We start from the raw sequence: 19,103 nt of genomic DNA, 5'->3' as shown, positions 1-19,103 counted from the left end.
AGTGGGTCGATAAATAAAATCCTCCAAGTTATTTGCACCGTTCTACGTGCTCCATTTTTTTTTACCGTCCTTGATGTAGGCCTACCTACGATAATGTATGCACAATATGTGTTGCGTGATTGTATGGTCATATCCAAATACACGTAGACTGAGAATCTCTTTGGGCCGTACCATTTTATGTTCGCATGAAATGCGAAACTGATTCCGTAACGTGATGTAAAGATGTATAGGTCAAATGAGTTCAAGTGGTTTGGATGACTGTTGAATCCAAGTTCATGATATTAATTTGGAATGAAATCCGTGTTTATGCGAGAAATGAGCATAAAATTACATATCCTCTCATACACATTAGGGACTTCATTCCTTCGTAAAAACACACTAGATATACTAAATATATTGTTCATTTACATTTCGGACTTCTGGTAACATAAATTGGTGCGCTCTGAGAGGATTACTGGAGAGCATGAGAACAGGTAAAGTATGAGAATGCAGAGTGTGGGAATATAACGGTGATAATGACATATTGTAATGAGATGCAATGAGGTTGCAATATCCATTTCCTTCTTTAGACAATTTTTTTTTATTGAATAACATACGTATGGATGAATCAACTTTCTACATAGGGTCTAAGCATAGAGCATGGACCTACTACTTATATGGACCATGAACGGAGGTCTTTCTTTGATCCAACGTTCACCATCGCCACCTGGATTCAGACGTTTTGACAATGACGATTGTGTAATCGTGCATCATCACAGACAAAAGAACCCGGTTTCCCTAATTTCGGTCCTATTTGGCTGAGGTGCCTTTTCAGACTCAACTGCCTTTGAATAAACACCAATGATGGGGAGCAGCAAACCTGAAACAAGGACAAATTTTGCGTCACAAAATTGGTAATTACTGAAGCGGCCACTTGCGGCCATGCATGTCACATCCCTGAATGGCAAGACAAGCATGTCGTCTACTGTCACTGCCCATGTTTACTCTGAAACAATGTGCGACAAATGGGGAAAATAGATTACAAATCACAGTCAACCTCCTTAATTACTTGCTTTTGCTTGTAAAGTACTTGCATTTCGCAAATGAAATTGCTTTAGCGATGATTTCGCAATATGCACTACAACTGCACATGCATTTTTCTTGATTTAAGAGAGTTATTATCTTCTGCGCACGTAGTTTTTTTAGATTTCTCAAAGCGCCGTCTTGTTTTTATCCAGGCTGGCTGTCGGTGGACAACACTGGATCAAAGCAGGAAAGCATGTTCAAAATGTTTTTGTGACGCTTTTGACAGAATCAGGTGCACGAATTAATGAATGTCCATGTGTAGTAGGTCCATGCATAGAGTAAGAGTGGATAGACATTGAGAATAGAATACACCGGAAATTTGCCAGGACCTACAGAATGTGAAGTAATGCCGAAATATGCTATGGCGATAGGACATGACATAGAATATACGGTACAAGAACAGGACCATAATCTATCGCACAGCAGGAACACATCACTATATGAAAGTTCAGTCTTTCTTTTCGTGTGTGTGGTGCGTGTGTGTGTGTTCGCTGAGTTTAGTAGAGTTAATGTTTTCACATTAATGAGTTTTTTTTTTTTTTTACCGTTCCCTATAATTATCCTGGAGTTTTAGTCCCGTATCCCATTAATGCGTTCCTCTTCAGCCATCGGCCCACCGGGATAATAGGTAAATCTCCGTGGTGGTCGTGATGTTAATCCGGAACGACATATTAAGTTGTCTCTATCGCGGTTGTCGACATGTGTCTGTTGTTCGTAATTAATGTCTCGATCGTCGGGCGTCTTCATTTTCGACGTCGATATCAAAATCATTGTGCACAAATCCATGCCACTTTCTGACTTTCGACAAATGACGCATTCTCTTTTCCATGGACTTTCACCCCATTCAGAGCCTTCTCTTTCGACGACTATACCCAAGTGGCGGGACTGTACCTTAATTATATCTAGTTTATTAGAACAAGGACGCATGACAATCACCATGTTACCCTTTGAAATCAGATTTGGGGTGCTTTCACGTTTGCTCTCGATTTCATAATAATCGCTTTGTACTCCGCGTCGCTCTTTGAAAGCTGCTGCGAAGTTGTCAGTATAGTATAGGAGGTGTGATGGTCATTTTTGGAAGTTTCGTGTAAATGTCGCGATTGCATATCAGTTCAGCCGGACTGATATGCGCGTTGCTGGGTGTGGCGTAGGAGTAGAAAAGTGTATAAATCCTGTACTCACCTGAAATGAATTGTGGATCATTGTTTGAGATAATGCCCTGTGGTCTCATGCAAAAATTCGATTCAAATAGTTGATAATCGCGTTTGTCAAAGTCGATCTCATTATTTCCATATCAGCCCACTTGATAGCGCTATCGACAATCACATGATAGATTCTTCTGTCCACACAAATCAATATACACATTATGCCATTTACCGGCTAGATTTGGAGATGGAGAAATCGACTCTTGCAGATGGCGCGGAGCTTTAGGCTGGCATGCTTGACACTCGTTAACTAGCGATTCGGCTGAGGTGTCGATGCCAGGCCACCAAACTTTAGTGCGGAGTGCTTGCATAACAGGCTTACAATTTCCTCATGAGGCTCGTGGGCGATGGCTTAAGCAAGCGTCCTCAGACTCGTCGGTATAAAATCATGACGATCCCAGTACCGCAAAGTTGGATGTCGTCAATGACACACAAATCTTAACAATGGTAACATTTCGTGACTTCCTAGTCGACGTCATGCTATTTCCTTATCTCTCTACACTGTGTAGATAGCGTCTCGTCTCTCTCCGTAGCTTCGCATATCTCAGCTCACGACATCGCTCGTGGAACAGCGTAAGCGATGATAGTGTCAACGTATAGGTCCTATATTCATCAGCGATGCTTTTTTTCTCAAAGGAAGATATGCCGTTCACAGCCCCAGACTTCCGTTTCAGATTGAGAGTATCGCCTCTCAACCAGCAGTGAATGTACAGCTGGCGTAGGCTACTGGACGGGTAACTCCATCGATTGTCTGTGTTAGGATTGCTCTTTCTAGGGGGTTGGCGTCCACATGGAGGTCGGTGGGAGCCATTATATGTAACACTTGTTAGAGCTTGTCTGAGAGCTTCGAATGTCTTGTCGTGCTTTAAAGTCTACGACCAGGGAGTGTTGCTATGGGTAAGCTCTCTCAGTGGCTCCGAGATTGTCCTAGGTTGTCAATGAAACGTGAGCAGTAATTGCCTTGTTGGCGTTAAGCGTCCGGCTTCCGTTCTCGAAGTAGTTTCAGAATAGTATCCAGCTTGACGTCGGGTTCGTCGATGCTTTTCCCGAAGACAATGGTGTTGTCGATCGCAGCTGTTTCTAAATCCTTCTAGTCCATCCAAGACTTGTTGAATGGTTCACCTATGTCCTTGTCGAGAAATTCTTGCATCTTATCCTCGACTTTCCTGCTCAGGTCAAAAGGAATGCGGCGGGGAGGCTGCACGACTGGCTTTACCTTTGGATCGATGTGGATATGTGAACGTGTATAATCGATCAGCTTTCTGAACTTATGAAGCCTGTAAGAACTTGCGGGTATTTTTCCTTGAGCTCCGCACGATCGCAGTCTGCCTGTTGAGGGGATTGCCACCTTCACCGTCGAACGATGCGCCAGTCTGCGTCGATATGAAAATTCCCTTAGATTCACCTTGAACCGGCAGGAGCGTCTTCGAGCTGATTAGGTAAAAAGGCTTACATGAGTAGAAGCCACACGTGGTCGTTTGTCATGTCCATTATGCGCCCATCATCCACTTTTATCGATACCGTCGTCGAAGTCCCAAAGTAGACGGTCATGTCTATATGGCAAAGCCGATCTCGAGTAGTACGACGACGATGCTGCTGCTCTGTGAAGTTAGCGGTATACGCGTCCATGTGTCGTTGTGAAATAAACTGACGCCCGAGTGTCGGCCTCCTTGCTGACTCTGGCGATGTTGAGAAGCGATGTTAGAGTGAGGCTACTCTCACGAAGTAGGCGATGACACAACGAGGGGACGCGCACTTGTCGATTAACTAGTTCTGATATGATCGTTCATGTCCCGTGAGAATGTACAAGATGATGCAAGAGACTTCACGCGATTGCAAAAATCGTCCACCCCTCCCCCCCCCCCCCCGCCCTTCCGTTGAATTGCCTACTGATATTGATGCTGCTCGAAGGTAATGTTGGAGGTGGGATCAAAATAGCGAAAGATACAAATTTCGTGTATCTGTAGAAACTTTCGGAATTAGAAACTTCATTTCGTTTTCGGATTAACGAACCTTTGGAATTATAAATCTCTTTTCATTTTACCTTCAGAAAAACGATTTTTTTTTTAATTTTAGAATTAACGAACCGTCGGAATAACAAATATTTGGAATAACAAACCATCAGAATTACAATAACGAACGTGTATATTTTCTTGCTGATGGGATCTTTTTCCAGTGACCATAGTGTTATGGCTACTTCAGGAACTGGGAGAGAATCTACGGACTATGGAAACCCGCGCGTTATCATGTGGTGCGTGCCCCGGTCGGTGTCAACCGCTGTGACCAAGTGTATGAGCTTCGTAGAGGGTGCCGAAGTCTGGCTGGAACCGTATTTTGTCTCCAGACTCATGTATGACATGTACATCGCCCTCCACAATTGTGACAGATCGTCATTCCCTTTCGAGTACGAAGGCAACGAGGAACTAGAGATTGTAATTTGTCATCACTGACAAATTAAGGTGATCCGATCTTTTTTTTTAATCAATGATTCGAGTCCTGATACTGCAAAGTCTCAGCTACAACATATTAAAATCTGAGAGAAATTCACCGAAGCATAAGTAAGATAGTGCTCGATAAAGAGAGTCATGTCAATTTTCACATCTAAAAAATTCCCTCCCATAGAGATAACACGTCATAGCAAAGATAGAAAAAGAAGTACATATGACCTTTGACCCCACTTTGCACAGACAAGATGGCATCTGAGCAAAAAGTGGTTATTTTATGAAATGATCCCTGTAACATGGTCTTTACGTGTGCAAAATATGGGAAAGATAGGACATGTATTCACCAAGATACAGGATGAAACATCTATGACCTTTGACCCTAATTTACATACCCAAGATGGCGTCTGATCAAGTAGTTGTAATTTTATGAAATAATTTTCGTGACATGAACTAAACATGTGCAAAATATGAAGGTGATAGGGGCTGTTTTTCTTGAGTTATTGCAAAGAAAGTTGCAAAAAGAAAGAAATATTTCAATACATCGAAGATAAATTTTAATTTCAACCAAGTTTTTTAACGTGATCCCGACAACGTATGAAAAAACGAAGGGCACACTTACGATAGCCCTACATCTCAGCTACAACATATTAAAATCTTAGAGAAATTCACCGAAGCATAAGTGAGCTAGTGCTCGATAAAGATAGTCATGTCAATTTTCATTTCCATAAAAATTGCACTCCCATAGAGATTACACGTAAACTGGTCAAATTTGACAAGGTTACCTTCAATCCATTTTTTCGAGGTGATGTCGTCATCAAATCAAAATTGTTTAATTACATTTATGAAAGAACATTTCATAAGCTACAACATATTGAAATTTGGGTGAAAATTGGCAAAGGATTAGTGAGGTACGCTCGAGTAAACTTGAAATTTGATGACGTCATTTTGAAAATCTACTTTTTTTACTTTATTAAGAAATTTGATATCTTTTAATCATTTTATCAGCATAGCCAGCCCATGAAATGACATGTACAACTCATCACCTTTCAGAATATGTAAAGAAAATGGGGGGTCACCGTCCATCCTGACGAGTAAAATCCGATTTAAAATTGGCGGTTTTTTGGCATAGTTGCACTGTGTATCCCCATTGACGCACGCGCGGAATTTTGAATTTGACGGGCCCGTATGACGTCATATTGAATCGGATCGACTTGAAACTTGGTAGAAATATTCCTTGAAATTTCGGACATCCGATCCGTGTGAAAAAATTGAAAATTTCTATTTCATATTAGCTGTGCGTGCGTATATGTGCGCGCGCGTACGCGTCCGTCCAATTTTTTCAATTTTTCAAAAAATGCTCCAAATGGTCTGAAACGTGTGCAAAAAAAATTTGAGCTGGATTTGAGCATACAAATATTTCAACGCGCGCGTACGCGCGCGTTTTGAGATAAAAATGAATTTTGAGAATATGAGTAGAATGCGCTTGACTTGAAATATATGTGACGTAAATTTCATTGAAATATTCCATTCCATTAAGTAAAATCTGAGAGAAATTCACCGAAGCATAAGTAAGATAGTGCTCGATAAAGAGAGTCATGTCAATTTTCACATCTAAAAAATTCCCTCCCATAGAGATAATACGTCATAGCGAAGATAGAAAAAGAAGTACATATGACCTTTGACCCCACTTTGCACAGACAAGATGGCATCTGAGCAAAAAGTGATCATTTTATGAAATGATCCCTGTAACATGGTCTTTACGTGTGCAAAATATGGGAAAGATAAGACATGTATTCACCAAGATACAGGATGAAACATCTATGACCTTTGACCCTAATTTACATACCCAAGATGGCGTCTGATCAAGTAGTTGTTATCTTATGAAATAATGTACGTGACATGAACTAAACATGTGCAAAATATGGTGGTGATAGGGTATGTTTTTCTTGAGTTATTGCACATAAAGTTGTAAAAAGAAAGAAATATTACAATACATCGAAGATAAGCTTTAAATTCAACCAAGTTTTTTCACGTGATCCCGACAACGTATGAAAAAACTAAGGGCTCACTTACGATAGCCCTAGGTCTCAGCTACAACATATTAAAATCTTAGAGAAATTCACCGAAGCATAAGTGAGCTAGTGCTCGATAAAGATAGTCATGTCAATTTTCATTTCCATAAAAATTGCACTCCCATAGAGATTACACGTAAACTGGTCAAATTTGACAAGGTTACCTTCAATCCATTTTTTCGAGGTGATGTCGTCATCTAATCAAAATTATGTGATTACATTTATGAAAGAACATTTCATAAGCTACAACATATTGAAATTTGGGTGAAAATTGGCAAAGGATTAGTGAGATACGCTCGAGTAAACTTGAAATTTGATGACGTCATTTTGAAAATTTACTCTTTTTACTTTATTAAGAAATTTGATATCTTTTAATCATTTTGTCAGCATAGCCAGCCCATGAAATGACATGTACAACTCATTAGCTTTTAGAATATGTCAAGAAAATGGGGGGTCGCCGTCCATCCTGACGAGTAAAATCCGATTTAAAATTGGCGGTTTTTTGGCATAGTTGCACTGTGTATCCCCATTGACGCACGCGCGGAATTTTGAATTTGACGGGCCCGTATGACGTCATATTGAATCGGATCGACTTGAAACTTGGTAGAAATATTCCTTGACATTTTGGACATCCGATCCGTGTGAAAAAATTGAAAATGTCTATTTCATATTAGCTGTGCGTGCGAATATGTGCGCGCGCGTACGCGTCCGTCCAATTTTTTCAATTTTTCAAAAAATGCTCCAAATGGTCTGAAACGTGTGCAAAAATATTTTGAGCTCGATTTGAGCATACAAATATTTCAACGCGCGCGTACGCGCGCGTTTTGAGATAAAAATGAATTTTGAGAATATGGGTAGAATTCCCTTGACTTGAAATATATGTGACGTAAATTTCATTGAAATATTCCATTCCATTAATGAGATATGCATGAAAATGTGTTTTCATATAATGACGTCATAGTGACGTCACGGTCGACTGATCACTATGATTTTACTTGCGCTGTCGTCTTTGCGACATAATACATATATGGTATAAGTTTGACATTGAGAGGCAATGCACTTTCTGAGCTAACCTCTGCACAACTTTTGAGGAGAAATAAAGAAAGAAACAAAGAAAGAAGAAAGATTCAGTACAGATACAGAAGGTGATCCGAGAGGATACTCGGATCACCTAATTCTATGCAGACCTCGCTAAGACATTCGACGGGCAAGTTTTAGACATGGCAAATCCGGATATGCTGTCGTGAGTACTTTGGATAGGGCCTATGTGAACTTAATATTATCATTAATCTAACTGTGGTTATTTTACAATTGGGACGTATTGATTTGAAGTTTGGGACAAGGTCCTGCATAAATCATGCACTATAAGAGTATAAGAGTAAAAATATCAATTTTAGCTCTGACATGTTGTAACCTAATGATTTTTTTCCTATCAGTCTGCGTATGGGTTCCTTTTCATACAAATTCGCAACGAATGCAATGGTTGCATTTTCAAGGTACATTGCCGCAGTTAATGACCTATATAAATATCTGCATGCATTTCAGAGATTTGACAACGGTTACCATTGTAATAATTGGAATATGCAAACAAACGTCACAAGTTTTATAACGTAATGAACTTTTTAAAAATGTTTAAAAATCTTCTACAGATTAGACTGTTTGCGAAGTTCCAGCTGTCTAGCGGAACCCTGGGGTGGCTGAATTTCTTATCTTTCTCTTAGTGTGTATGTGTGTGTGTGTATGTGTGTGTGTGTGAAGGGGTGTCAAGAGCAATGCTTATGGTTGGGTCAAAGGTCTTATGGGGCTCGGCCCCCTTTTTGTGAGTATCAAAAGTGTTTGGGAACAACCCTCCCCTTCCCCCGGTTTTACGGTCTCCGGAAATAAGTAGAGCCAAATATATCTCCTGACAATACCTGTTGTTCAATAAATTTCTGTAGAATAAAAATCTATGTACATCTTTCCCCTTGTATTTGGAAACAGACCGGCGGCATTGAAGAAGAAGCTTGATTCTATCGACCCATCAGTACGATTTGTCTTCGTAAAGGACATGGGGTTTGGGATACCCCCATCCCGCTTCAGATACCTCCCTGATAAAGCAAGCGGCTTCCGGCATCTCTTTTTAATTCGGCACCCGGTCAAGGTCTATAAGTCCTATCGGAAGGCGGCACTTGAGCTTCCTCTACCAGAAGTGGAGAAGAAGCCCGACCCAGTGACATTTCACGTTCTTTCGAGCCTTCCCCCGTCTACTGAGGACACGGAGTTTGCCTTCAGGTCCCTCCACAGGCTGTGGGGTCATCTCCGTGAGAGGGGCGACGAAGGCATGGTCATCATGGACATCGACGATCTCATAACCGACCCGTCGAAGATGCTCCCTCGCCTCTTCCATGCTCTCAACATTCCGTACTCGGAGGACCTCCTCACTTGGGACCAGTCCGCCGACATGGCGCTGAAGTGGAGGAACGTCTGCTCCAACGTGAGAGATTCTTTCCAGTACTCCCAGTGGTTTAGCAATGCATTCAAGAGCACGTGTTTCAAGCCGTCTTCAACTACAACAACGCTAGAAGGCGTGACACCAGATATCATAGAAGTTGTACAAAAAGAGATGCCCTATTACGAGGAAATGTACAAAATGAGATTAACTCCTTAGTCAGTTAGTTTGGTCATTCGATGTAGTATGGTTACTTAGAGAGTAATACAAACTAAAAGAGAGTTTGAATACTTACTTCACTCACTTGTTATATGCATTTTGGGAATACGATAATCTTTACACGAGCAAAGTATTACTTTATCAGAGTCCATGAAATGAAGAAAAAGTAAAGTCCATACTGTTTAGTTGTATACCGATGCCAAGTAAATTCGTCATGCGCTTGCTTATGGGACTTATGAAAAATAGCATGCAAAATTAATGTACTATATTCTCAGGTTTACGCAGACGACATTATTCACTTTCTTACGTACCACACTACACAATGCTTCACGTTGAAAGCAGATACATGCATATAAAACTCACTTCTCGACGTTCATTCTTAGTTCATTCCTATTATCACAAGATAGCTTGCAGGTACAATTTGAGTAGAAACATATTAGGGTCATGCACCCCCCATGTGTACTTCTAGAGAATGATGTAGCAGCAACACCACAGTACCTCATGGGGGGGGGGGGGAGGAAGAGGCTCCTAATTCTCTGCCTCTCACTCTCCGCGCTTATGTGTATTAAAGGTATAGTTTGGGCCATTCGGAATAGTGATTTTGAAAATGTTAGAGTTATTGAATTTCATGCCATGTAGGTCAGTTGTATCACAAAACATCTAACCATATAAAAATTTCGGAATAAAACCTAAAATAGATATCACTATTTTTCTCAATAAGCCATAACTGTAGACGGATTATTCTAATGATTTTCTATTGCTCACATTTCGTATATGTATTTAACAATACCTAACATTGATTATCCTGATTACAATTTGTACATTTCTGTCTTTCCCTAACTCACATTCTAAGACTATGCATTAAAGCTAAGTTTTTGTTTCATCTGCAAATGGTAAATAATGTCTCACCCTTCCCTCACCATGTCCTTTGTCTGTCACATTAATATCGCAGAAACATGGAAGTTATGCTGACTCGAGGGGAAGGTGTATTCCAATGTCTTTTGTTAAGCATATCGGTTCTTTAGCAATGATTGACAGATGAGGTCACAACAGGAATATTGGTTTGGAAGGTTTTCTTTGTGGGCGTATCCAAGTAATCTGAAGAAAAGTAGAAGGAAATTTAGTTTTTAAAAATGGAATGTTTCTAGATATTCGTTTCACCGCAAAAGCGATGTTGAGGGTATCATAAATCAACACAAATAAACATGCACTTCATTGTATTTCAGAGAACCTTTAAATGGTTTATATTTTTCTCCCTTCTCCACTAAACACATGTACTCTATAAAATGATTCGGTACTTGGCATTGTTTTGGAACATCAGGCGCCACTAGGTCGTATTACATGGTGTCACGCCTCTCCTCTTTTTAGAGCACGCCATCGCACCGTATAATATGATCATGTCTACTGCGATAAGAAGCTTTTCTGCTGTGTTCTTTACGGAAGTGGTTAAATGAATAAAATCCTCGAAAGTTATTTGCATCGTTCTACTTGCTCCACTCTTTACTTGATGTACCGAATATACTGTATGCACAATTGTGTTTCATGATTGTATGGTTATGCCCAAATAGATCTGGAATTTCTTTGGGTCATACCATTATGTTTACATAAAATGCGAAATTGATTCCATAACGTGATGTAAAGATGTATAGGCCAAATAAAGTCAAGTGGTTTGGATGACTGTGAAATCCAAGTTTCATGAAATCCGTGTTTATGCGAGAAGTAAGCATAGAATTACACATTCTCTCGCACGTCGGCGTTGCCGGGTCCCAACAGAACAAAATCACCAAAAGGCATGGGGAAAATCACCAAAACTCATAAAATTTGGAAAAGTGTAATTTAGGCTTCGATTTAGAGTCGAACAAAAACTGGTTCATAGCCGATCGTGTCAATAAACCTTTATCAAACACTCTAAATGATATTTAGGGGAAAATGCATTTTCTTTTTTATTGGTGTTGAAATAAGAATAAAAATCACCAAACACTGATTTGATAACTAGGCTAAAATTTTGTCACCAAGGTTTTCCGAAAGAAAAAAAATCACCAAATTTCACCATTTTTGGTGACCGAAATCACCATCTGGCAAACACGGGAAGTACTCATTCCTTCGCAAAAACGTACTGGATATACTATAAACACAATGTACATTTACATTTCGGACTTCCGGTAACATAAACTGGTGTGTTCGGAAAAGATTAATGGAATATACATGAGAACAGGTAAAGTACAGTGTATATGAGAATGAATGAGTGTGGGAAGAAGGTGACAGATATGACGGATTGTAATGAGATGCAATGAGGTTGCAATATCCATTTCCTTTTTTAGACAAAAAGTCCCATTCTTTTCATCGAATAACATATGGATTCGGACACAGAATAAGATCAAGAAGAATGAACTTTCTACATAGGGCCTAAGCATAGGAATCTGATGCGAAAGATACACAATCATCTTCTATCAATCTTCTATAAGTGAAGTATGAGAATATACACTGTAGAATATACATTATCTGAAATTCTGTAAAACGCGTATCTAGTTCTCAAAGTCTTTCGTTAATTCTATCAAAACAACACTTCTCGAATGTTTTTGGGTATGGTGGCGATATGCTAAGGGATACATCACATGGATTGTATTCAACTGACTTCCATAAATTGAGTTTATCGACGTGAATATGAATATAAAATTCATAGTATCACAAACAAGTCGCATTCTAAATTATCTTGTAAACTTCAACACATTTATTATGATTCGTCAAGTATGAATTTCGCAAAGACAATCGTATCATCGTTATATTTGGCACATAAAATTATGTAGAGCAACTCATACTCTACATGACTGCTCATTTGAATTTTTCAAAGTCGCCCATAGAAGGCGCTTTTTACCAAAATATAAAGAAATACATAGGAAACTATAAATGCTAAAAACATGATTTTGGTCGAGCTCACAGGAGGTGCGGGGACTCTAAGGAGTTCGTCTACGGCGTCTGTCCGTCCGTCCGTAACGCTACAAAAACTTGAATAACTCTCTATAATGAGGACTTCAATTTCAATCAAACTTGGAAGGAAGAGTGGTTATACAAAGCTACACATTTTACCAAACACGAAGGTCACCTCAAGGTCAAAGGTCACAGGTAGGGGTCAATAAACTTTAGGGCCCAAAGTTAAGTTTTACGGCGCGTTTCGATTATTGCTCATAACTTTTGATCCTTATGTCCGTTTGTGACCAAACTTGTATGGTAGATGTCCCTTGGGGAGTTGAAGTTTATCACACGGTCAAAGGTCACAGACAAGGGTCAACGAACGGTTAGGGCCCAATGTTAAGTTTTTACGGAGCGTTTCGATCATGGCTTATAACTTTTGATCCCTACAATGTATGTCTGTCTGTGACCAAACTTGGCTGGTAAATTTCCCTTGGGGAGTTGAAGGTCTCAACAAGGTCAAAGGTCATAGGAAGGGTCAATGAACTTCCGGGAGTTAAAAAAACATTAATTTCTTCTACACTAATGGGCGAGACACATCTTGGCACAATTGCCTTGTTCTGTATATAAATTTCTTCATCCCCAGTATATATGTCTTATTGTAGATCAATGATTTTCATATTTGCCAAAAATGATGTACAAGGCGAATCTCATTATTTGTTTCGGATGGGGCGCTATTCATAACAACATAAAGAAATACATTATGAGGCTGTGATGCATTTTTTTGGATAGGTACATGTATAGTTACCACAGTTCATATTTCATTAATATTGGAATCTTAAGTTTGCAGATTGACAGTATGATAAGTGATATGACAGGCATAACTTGGAAGGAAGGAATCAGAATGACACAAAATAGAAGGGCAATCTGTGGAAAATACTGCTGGTTTCAATTATTTCGGTTGTATCTATTGTTTTATGTCTTTGTCACGTAAAAACAAGCGATATAATAGAGAAAAACATTTCGGGTTCATAATTACTTCGTATTTTGCTTCAGCAAATTTCAGCCAAAAAATGCCCATTTCATACACTATAATACTGTGAATTGAAAGCGGAACGGAAAAATGCGCAAATTCTGACTGACGTTGTTGTAAGTTTATGGTTGCCATGGCAACCAGCAATATCAAATATAGTTAAATTATATATCAAAACGTTTGCAATAAGATTTCAGGAAAAGTCAAATTTGGTTGAAATTGGATAAAGGGCAAAGGGCCGGGGGCAAATGAAAATCTAGTAGGGGCACAATGTGTTCCCCTCCCCCTTGGGCTTTATAGGGCTAAGTACGCGTCCTCAGACTCGTCAGTATAAAATTATGACGATCCCAGTACATCAAAGTAGGATGTCGTCAACGACACACAAATTCCGACAATGGCAACATCGTGACTTCCTAGTCGACGTCGTGCTATTTCCTTATCCCTCTACACTGTGTAGATAGCGTCTCGTCTCTCTCCGTAGCTTAGCATATCTCAGCTCACGACATCGCTCGTGGAACAGCGTAAGCGACGATAGCGTCAACGTATGTATTCATCAGCGATGCTTTTTTCTCAAAGGAAGATATGCCGTTCACAGCCCCAGACTTCCGTTTCAGTTTGAGAGTATCGCCTCTCAAACAGCAGTGAGTGTACAGCTGGCGTATGCTACTGGACGGATAACTTCATCGATTGTCTGTGTTAGGATTGCTCTTTCAAGGGGGCTGGCGTCCACACGAAGGTCGGTGGGAGCCATTATATGTAACATTTGTTAGAGCTTGTCTGAGAGCTTTGAATGTCTTGTCGTGCTTTAAAGTCCACGACCAGGGAGTGTTGCTATGGGTAAGCTCTCTCAGTGGCTCCGAGATTGTCCTAGGTTGTCAATGAAACGTGAGCAGTAATTGCCTTGTTGGCGTTAAGCGTCTGGCTTCCGTTCTTGAAGTAGTTTGAGAATAGGCCTAGTATCCAGCTTGACGTTGGGTTCGTCGATGCTTTTCCCGAAGACAATGGTGCACGTCGTCGATCGGAGCTGCAGTTCTAAATCCTTCTAGTCCTGCCACGGCTTGTTGAATGGTTCACCTATGCTTATTGTCCTTGTCGAGAAATTCCTGAATCTTTTCCTCGACTTTCCCTCTTAGATGAAAAGAAATGCGGCGATGTAGATGTGAGTGTATAATCGATCAGCTTTCGCTGAAGCCTGTAAAAACTTGTGGGTATTTTTCCTTGAGCTCCGCAAGAGCACCTGGAGAAGAGTTTTGCGTCTGAAGGTGTGCACGGGCTCAGTAGCCAGAGGTCGATCGCAGTCTGCCTATTGAAGGGGCCCTGAAATCCAAATGCATGTTGATTTGTGTTGATTTATGATACCCTCAACATCATTGCACTTTTGTGGTGAAACGAATATCTAGAAACATTCCGTATAATATTTTTAACGATTTTTCTTTTATTTTTCTTCAGATTACTTGGGAACGCCCACAAAAAATCCTTCCAAACTAATCAATATCAATATTCTTGAGATGACCTCACCTGTCAATCATTGGTAAAGTACTGAAATGTTTAACAAAAGACATTGGAATGCGCCTTCCCCTCGACTCAGCATAACTTGCATGTTCCCTCGCCATGTCTTTTGTTAGTCACATTAATATGACAGAATCATGCAAGTTATGCTGAGTCGAATGGAAGGTGCATTCCAATGTCTTTTGTTAAACATTTCAGTACTTCAGCAATGATTGACAGATGATGTCATCTCAAGAATATTAATATTGATTAGTTTGGAAGGATTTTTTGTGGGCGTTCCCAAGTAATCTCAAGAAAAATAAAAGAAAAAATCGTTAAAAATATATGGAATGTTTCTAGATATTTGTTTTACCGCAAAAGTGATGTTGAGGGTATCATAAATCAACATAAATCAACATGCATTTAGATTTCAGGACCCCTTTAAGGGGATTGCCACCTTCACCGTCGAACGATGCGCCAGTCTGCGGCGATATGAAAATTCCCTTAGCTTCACCTCGAACTGGCATCAGGAGCGTCTTCGAGCCGATTAGGTAAAACAGGTTTGCATGAGTAGAAGCCACACGTGGTCGTTTGTCATGTCCATCTTGCCCATCATCCACTTTTATCGATACCGTCGTCGAAGTCCCAATGTCGACGGTCATGTCTATGTGGCGATTAAGGAAGCCGATCTCAAGTAGTACGAAGACGAAGCTGCTGCTCTGTAAACGGTATGCACGTCCATGTGTCGTTATTAGATAAACCGACGCCCGAGTGTCGGCCTCCTCGCTGACTCTGGCTATGTTGAGAAGTGATGTTAGAGTGAGGCTAAACTCATGAAGTAGGCGACGACGCAACGAGGAAAACGTGCACTGGTCGATGAACTGGTTTCCGTTGAACTGCCTACTGATATTGATGCTGCACGAAGGCAATGTTGGAGGTGGGATCAAAATATCGAAAGATATAAATTTTATGTATCTGTAGGTTCCTAATTCCGAACAAAAAACTTTCGGAATCAGGAACTTCATTTCATTTTCGGATTAACGAACCTTTGGAATAACAAATCTCTTTTCATTCTCGAATTGATGAACAGTCAGAACAATGAACTCTTTTTTTTTTTTCATTTTAGGATTAATGAACCGTCGAAATAACGATTATTCGGAATAACAAACCATCAGAATACAATAACGAAAGTGTTTATTTTCTTGCTGATAGGTTGTTGTTTTTTTCCCAGTGACCAGTGTTATGGCTACTTCAGGTACTGAGAGAGAATCTACGGACTATGGAAACTCGCGCGTTATCATGTGGTGCGTGCCCCGGTCCGTGTCAACCGCTGTGGCCAAGTGCATGAGCTTCGTAGAGGGTGCCGAAGTCTGGCTGGAACCGTATGTTGCCTCCAGAGTCTTTTGTGACATGTACATCGCCCTCCACAATTATGACAGATCGTCATTCCCTCTCGATTTCGAAGGCAACGAGGAGTTCTATGCAGACTTGGCTAAGACATTCGACGGGCAATTTTTAGACATGGCATATCCAGATATGCTGTCGTGAGTACTTTTACGTGAACTTATTTTCATCGTTCAAGTATGTTTATTTTGCAATTGGATCGTATTGATTTAGATTTTTGGACAAGGTCCAGCATGAATAATGTTATAACCCCATACACTTAGTGTATGTACAATCGCAAAAATAATTAATGTTAGCTTTACACTTCTATCCTTTCAGTTTGACAAGGGTTCCTCTTCATACAAATTCGCAACGAATGCGATGGCTGCGTTGTCAAATGACCTACGGTCATGACAGTACATACACATCTGCATGCATCTCAGAGACTTGACAGCGGTTACCATTGCAATAATTGGAATATGCAAACAAACGTTACAAATTACACTGTATAATGCAATGAAGTTTTTTAAAAATGCTTGTGAAAGCTTTTACAGTTTTATGTTTACGAAGTTCCAGCTGTTTGGCAGAACCCTGGCGTCTCAATTTGTTACCTTTCTCTTAGTGTGTATGTGCATTTGTGTATGTGTGTGTATGTGTGTGTGTGTTACTCTGTGTGTGTGTGTGTGTGTGTGTGTGTGTGTGTGTGAAGGGGTGTCAAGAGCAATGCTCGTGGTTGGGTCAAGGGTCTAATGGGGTTCGCGCCCCTTTTTGTGAGAATCAAAAGTGTTTGAGAACAGCCCTTCCCCTTCCCCCGGTTTTGCGGTCTCCGGAAATAAGTAGAGTCAAACCTATACCGACAATACATTTTGTTCAATAAATTTCTGTAGAGTAAAAATCTATGTACATCTTTCCACTTGTATTTGGAAACAGACCGGCGGCATTGAAGAAGAAGCTTGATTCTATCGACCCAGCAGTACGATTTGTCTTCGTCAAGGACATGGGGTTTGGGATACCCCCATCCCGCTTCAGATACCTCCCTGATAAAGAAAGCGGCTTCCGGCATCTCTTTTTAATTCGGCATCCGGTCAAGGTCTATAAGTCCTTCCGGAAGGGGGCACTTGAGCTTCCTCTACCAGAAGTGGAAAAGAAGCCCGACCCAGAGACATTTCACATTCTCTCGAGCCTTCCTCCGACTACTGCATGAGGACGCGGAGTTTGCCTTCAGTGCAGGCTGTGGGGTCATCTCCGTGAGAGAGGCGACGAAGGCATGGTCATCATGGACATCGACGATCTCATAACCGACCCGTCGAAGATGCTCCCTCGCCTCTTCCACGCTCTCAACATTCCGTACTCTGAGGACCTCCTGACTTGGGACCAATCCGCCGACGTGGTGCTGAAGTGGCGGAGCGTCTGCCCAAACGTGAGAGATGCTCCCCAGTACTCCCAGTGGTTTAGAAGTGCATTCAAGAGCACGTGTTTCAAGCCGTCTTCAACTACAACAACGCTAGAGGGCGTGACACCAGATATTATAGAAGTTGTACAAAAAGAGATGCCCTATTATGAGGAAATGTACAAGATGAGAATAACTCCTTGAGTGGGTCAATCGATGGAGGAGCTACGTAATGACGTAGACAGTAATATCAACTTGGAGGGAATTTGAATATTTACTTTAGTGTTTGACGATAGAACTCTAACAAAAATTTCATCAGCTAACAAATGTCCTAATAAGATTCTCAATTGAACTACGCAGTTAGCATCAATCATTGCCAGCAATATTCACCTTTTCCATATCATACGATAGCACACTGCTCCACGATGAAAGCAGATTTTATTTAAAAACCTCTATTTTTAACGTTCATTTTAACGTAGGCCTATGGTTCATGCCTATCACAAGGTAGTTCGCAGGTACAACCTGGGCATGTATAGATAAAGGTCCTGGTAGGTCCTATACTCTACCTGAATGTATATTTCCAGTGGATGATGCAGCAGCAACACCACAGCACCTCAAGGGGGGGGGGGGGGGGGGGGGGGGCTCCTTCTCTCCCTCTCTCACTCTATGCGCTTGTGTATCAAGGGAATTTAAAGGGATCGTACAGTTTGATTGAGACCTAATTTCAGGTTTCTAACATTTTTTGGTGAGATAATGAGAAACCTCTTACGAAATATGAAAGAGCACGTGATTCCATGTGGAATTCAACATTTATTTGACGAAAATTGGTTTTGAAATGGCTGAGATATCCAAAACAAAGCGATTCTAATAAGTGTGGGACCCACACTTTTTTACGATCGCTTTGTTTTACCTTGTTTTTGGATGTTTCAGTCATGCCAAACCTGATTTTCATCAAATAAACTTTGAATTCCTCTTAAAATGGTATGCTCTGTATTATTTCATACGTGTTTTCTTGGTATCTAGCAAAAAGTTAAAAGCTCAATTCTCATCTCCACCAATACTGTACTATCCCTTTAACCGAAAGTTGTTTTTAGATTTTGTTGGAATTTACCTACACACATATAAAAGGATTCAGTGAGTACTTCTGTACGTCTGCGTGTGATGGATGTTCGTGTGTGGCCTATGAGCATACTAATTGTCTCGAGACTACACGTACAGTATATACTGCATCAGTTAATGCTTCATATTTTCCTTCCCGTGTCTCGAAAGATGAGTGATCTATGGAGTGATGCGGTGATTGACATTGTCTGGGAACATCAGTCACGTCAAGTTTTATCAGCCTTCATCAGGGCTGCCAACATTGGAAACTAGTTGAGAGTGAGACTCCCATAGGCCAATGCTATAATTAGGAGTCAAAATGAGTGAGATCAATAGAAATGCATGCAAATGAAACTAGAGATTGTAAT

The 19,103-nt window shown here is 40.5% G+C and overlaps 1 protein-coding gene across 1 annotated transcript; it reads left to right on the top strand.

The window, feature by feature from the left end:
- The first annotated feature begins 4,459 nt into the window (after nt 1-4,459).
- LOC139738495 (uncharacterized) lies at nt 4,460-9,433 on the top strand. Its single transcript, XM_071649120.1, has 2 exons — nt 4,460-4,674; nt 8,767-9,433. The coding sequence occupies exons 1-2, from the start codon at nt 4,460-4,462 to the stop codon at nt 9,431-9,433; spliced, it is 882 nt and encodes a 293-aa protein (XP_071505221.1).
- Nucleotides 9,434-19,103: the final 9,670 nt, after the last annotated feature.

This window comes from Diadema antillarum, unplaced genomic scaffold (assembly GCF_040938485.1).
Source record: "Diadema antillarum isolate AM-2024a unplaced genomic scaffold, OU_Dant_1.0 seq00000746_RagTag, whole genome shotgun sequence".
NCBI classification, from domain to species: Eukaryota; Metazoa; Echinodermata; class Echinoidea; order Diadematoida; family Diadematidae; genus Diadema; species Diadema antillarum.
Note: the sequence above shows the minus strand (reverse complement) of the source record. Positions and strands in the feature narration are given on the sequence as shown.

Excerpts from the sequence above, each read along its gene's own strand:
- LOC139738495 (XM_071649120.1), top strand. The coding sequence starts at position 4,460 with ATGGCTACTTCAGGAACTGGGAGAGAATCTACGGACTATGGAAACCCG. Across the intron at positions 4,675-8,766 it reads AGATCGTCATTCCCTTTCGA|ACCGGCGGCATTGAAGAAGA; the intron begins GTACGAAGGCAA and ends ATTTGGAAACAG.